Source organism: Apaloderma vittatum, unplaced genomic scaffold (genome assembly GCF_000703405.1).
Source record: "Apaloderma vittatum isolate BGI_N311 unplaced genomic scaffold, ASM70340v1 scaffold32769, whole genome shotgun sequence".
Lineage (NCBI taxonomy): Eukaryota > Metazoa > Chordata > Aves > Trogoniformes > Trogonidae > Apaloderma > Apaloderma vittatum.
In genome coordinates this window covers 3,642-6,718 of record NW_009736368.1, presented here as the reverse complement: position 1 = coordinate 6,718, position 3,077 = coordinate 3,642, and the positions used below count along the sequence as shown (strand labels likewise).

Genomic DNA, 3,077 nt, shown 5'->3' with positions numbered 1-3,077 from the left:
GGGACACAGGCACCACCCCACCATCCTCATTCTCAGTGCGAGCTGTCGGGTCCCATCCCGCCCCTGGACCGTCACACGGGTGCTCACCCACTATTGCATGGTTGTCACCCACCTCGGCCTTGAAGTTCTCCAGCTCCTCCTTCAGGGCTGCGATCTCCCCATAAAGCTGCTCAATTAACCGGTCCCTGGGAAGAAGAGACACCGGGTACATCCTCAGTGGTGCTGTGGGGACACATCCTGGGAGGAGAGGTGCCCCTTGTGCCACCACGGCTGCTGTGCCATGACAGCCTGGTCTGATCCTGGCCACCTCCGTAACATCACCAGGACTGCTCACTTGTCATCCTTCTTCATCCCGTTCTGGCTGCTGAAGTTGAAGGGGTCGCTGCTGAAAGAGCTGCCGAAGATGTCATCGAATTTATTGTCAAACAGGCTCTGTGGGGAGAGAGCAGCATGGACCTGGGGTGAACACACCACACCCCAGGAGCTCTCATCCTCTCCATGTCCCTTGTGACACCACTGAGCCAGCCCAGGTGCCACCAGGGCTACTGCCTGCTTGTGCTGCCCAGACACTGGGGCTAGACTCATCCTGCTGTTCCCAGGGCGCTGAATATTGAGCAGTTCTTGTCCATCCCCACCTAATTCCCAGCAGGCAAAGATTCCCAAAGTCATGTCACTGCTCATCCCTTCCCCTCCTGAAACGCTCTGAGCCCAGAGACAACCCTTGGTGGAGAGGGGTGAGAAGACCTATCACAAGCACAGTGAGCCGAGGGACAATGCTGGGAAGCCAAACATCTCCAGCGCTGGCCATCACTGGAGGGCACCAAACCACAAAGAGAAGCACTGTGAGATGAGATGAATTCAGCCTGGCTCAGACTTAGCAGTACCCACATGGTCCCCGGTAGTGATGTTCCCCAGGCCATCCCCACTGTCTCAGCCCCCACCACGGCACGGTTTCAAAGAAATAATCCCTATCTTGGAGCTGAAGGGCCCGCTCTGTCCTCTCCGCAGCTCGAGGGGCATGGGCAGTGCCATGGCAGCTCACCTGTGAGGCCGTGTCCATCTCCACCAGGTCTGTGATGGGCTCACTGTCAGGTGAGGATGCCTCGGCAGGGATGACCACCACAGGGCTGATGTGCTCTGACAGCGCCGAGGCACGCAGGAAATTGGGAGGGTTCTGGGGAGGGAGGGGAGCACGGCTGGGTGGGGAGGACCAGCACCGCCGCAGGGCTTCGGGCACTGTTGGTCAAAATCCTGCCTCCACGTGGAGCTGGCCATGTCCAGACCCATAGGAATGGTGCCAGGACCCACACGGATGGATCCTGGCAAGGGCTGAGGGTCACTGCAAGAGGAGATCCCAGTCCCTGGCTGGAGGCACAGCTCCATCCCGTGGGATGCAACTCAGGGAAGGATGCAAGGATGAACCTCAGGTCCCACAAGCCCCACACTGCCACTGGTCTGGGAAGCCAGGCAAGGTGGCTGGTGACCCTTTCCGAACACTCTCCCAGTGCCACCAGCTCCACTGCTGCTCCTGGCCATGGGGACAGCGAGCGTGGGGACCAGGGACCACGGGTCTCACCTCCGGCAGCTGTGGGATCTGAATCAGCCGCTTGAAGTACTGCAGGTTGCTGGAGCGGTAGAAGAGGTCCTTCAGCCTGCAAGGGGCAAGGAGGTGTTAGAGATGGCTCTTGCCCAACCCAGGCAGCCCACCCCAAACGGGGGTAGCTCCAACCCCTCGCCTGGCTTCCCAGGCCAGTGGAAATGGTACAGCCACTTCTCTTCATCTCCTTGCAGGAGCATCTCCCCCAGTAGCAGGGCGACCTCGTTTCAGGATTTCCGATTTTGGGGAGGAATGGCAGCGCCCAGCTTATGGATCTCCTTCCTTCCAGCTACCCCGGCATCCCAGTTGGTATCGCTGTGCTGTTGATACCCGCCTCAAGGTCTCTGCCCCAGGTAGTCAGAGTCCACAGACAGCCCTGCTATCTGCTGACGTCTGTGCCCATGGGCGCTGGTTTGCAGTCTGTGACCTTGAATCGAGCTGTCCCGCAGTGCCGTGACATCCTCCCCCTGCTCTCGGTGGCCAGTTTTCATTCTGACTACCCTAAATAATCATGTACCAGAGGGCACATCACTTCACTGCTCATTCTTTTGATCTCATTTAACCTCTCACCAGGTTGCTCAAAGCCCTGTCCAACCTGGCCTTGGGCACTTCCAGGGAAGGGACATCCGCAGTTTCTCTGGGCAACCTGTGCCTGTGTCTCACCACTGTCACTGTCCAGCATTTTTGCCTTATGCCCAACCTAGCTCCATGCTTGTTCAGTTTAAAACCACAGCCCCTCGGTCCTGTCACCGCAGACCCTGGTCAAAAATCTCTTTCCTTCTTTCTTATCAGCCCCCTTTAAGCATTAAGCAGCTGCAGTAAGATCTCCCAGCATCCCTGGGGCATCCCCACCAGCAAACCCCCTTTCCCCCACCCCATTCAGATTCTTGGCCCATGCCCAGACTCTCATCTCAGCACGGCAACTGCAAATTGCCTTTAAAAATGCAATTAAAGGACTTGAGGGTTTTAAATCGTGGGATGTGCCATCAGCGGTGGAACACCTCATTAGAATTAATAACCCCATTATCTGGTAATTCAATAGCTGTGGATTAGCCAAGCGGAGCGGCTGTTTTGGATGAAGCTCCTAGAGGTCAAAGCGTGCTGGATTTCAGAGCCCCAAGCAAGACCGACTCCTGTACTCCCTGCATCTCCATCGCTCAGCTGCTGAGCCCCACCACAGGGGCTCGGGCGTCCCTCCGTGCTTCCTCCACCCTTGGATCACCCCCGGAGCATCAGCAGCAGCAGGAGAGCCGGCTCCCCGTGTTCTGGGCACTTACTTTCTGAACTGCTCCAAGAAGCGGTCCCGGTGGCCCTGCAGCGTATCTGCCGGCAGACCTGGAAGAAGGAGCAAGGAGAAATGTCACCAGGTGTCTCCAGGCTGGGGAAGAGCATGGATCAGGGGACAACCCACTGCGATGGGTCCTTGTCAGAGATGGCCACCCTCCTCCCAGGGCCTGAATGCTCCAGCCTCAATGTCCTG

General features: G+C 57.8%; 1 protein-coding gene across 1 annotated transcript in view; it reads right to left on the bottom strand.

Annotated features, from left to right (window-relative positions):
- Window positions 1–87: 87 nt before the first annotated feature.
- Window positions 88–3,077, bottom strand: part of HIP1 (huntingtin interacting protein 1) — a gene marked incomplete at both ends in the record, with an annotated part of 6,184 nt that continues 3,194 nt past the window's right edge. Inside the window, 5 exons of the mRNA XM_009876954.1 lie at window positions 88–185; window positions 335–432; window positions 1,043–1,174; window positions 1,577–1,652; window positions 2,875–2,932. Of these exons, the coding sequence (XP_009875256.1) occupies window positions 88–185; window positions 335–432; window positions 1,043–1,174; window positions 1,577–1,652; window positions 2,875–2,932 (462 nt within the window). The remainder of the gene's footprint in view (window positions 186–334; window positions 433–1,042; window positions 1,175–1,576; window positions 1,653–2,874; window positions 2,933–3,077) is intronic.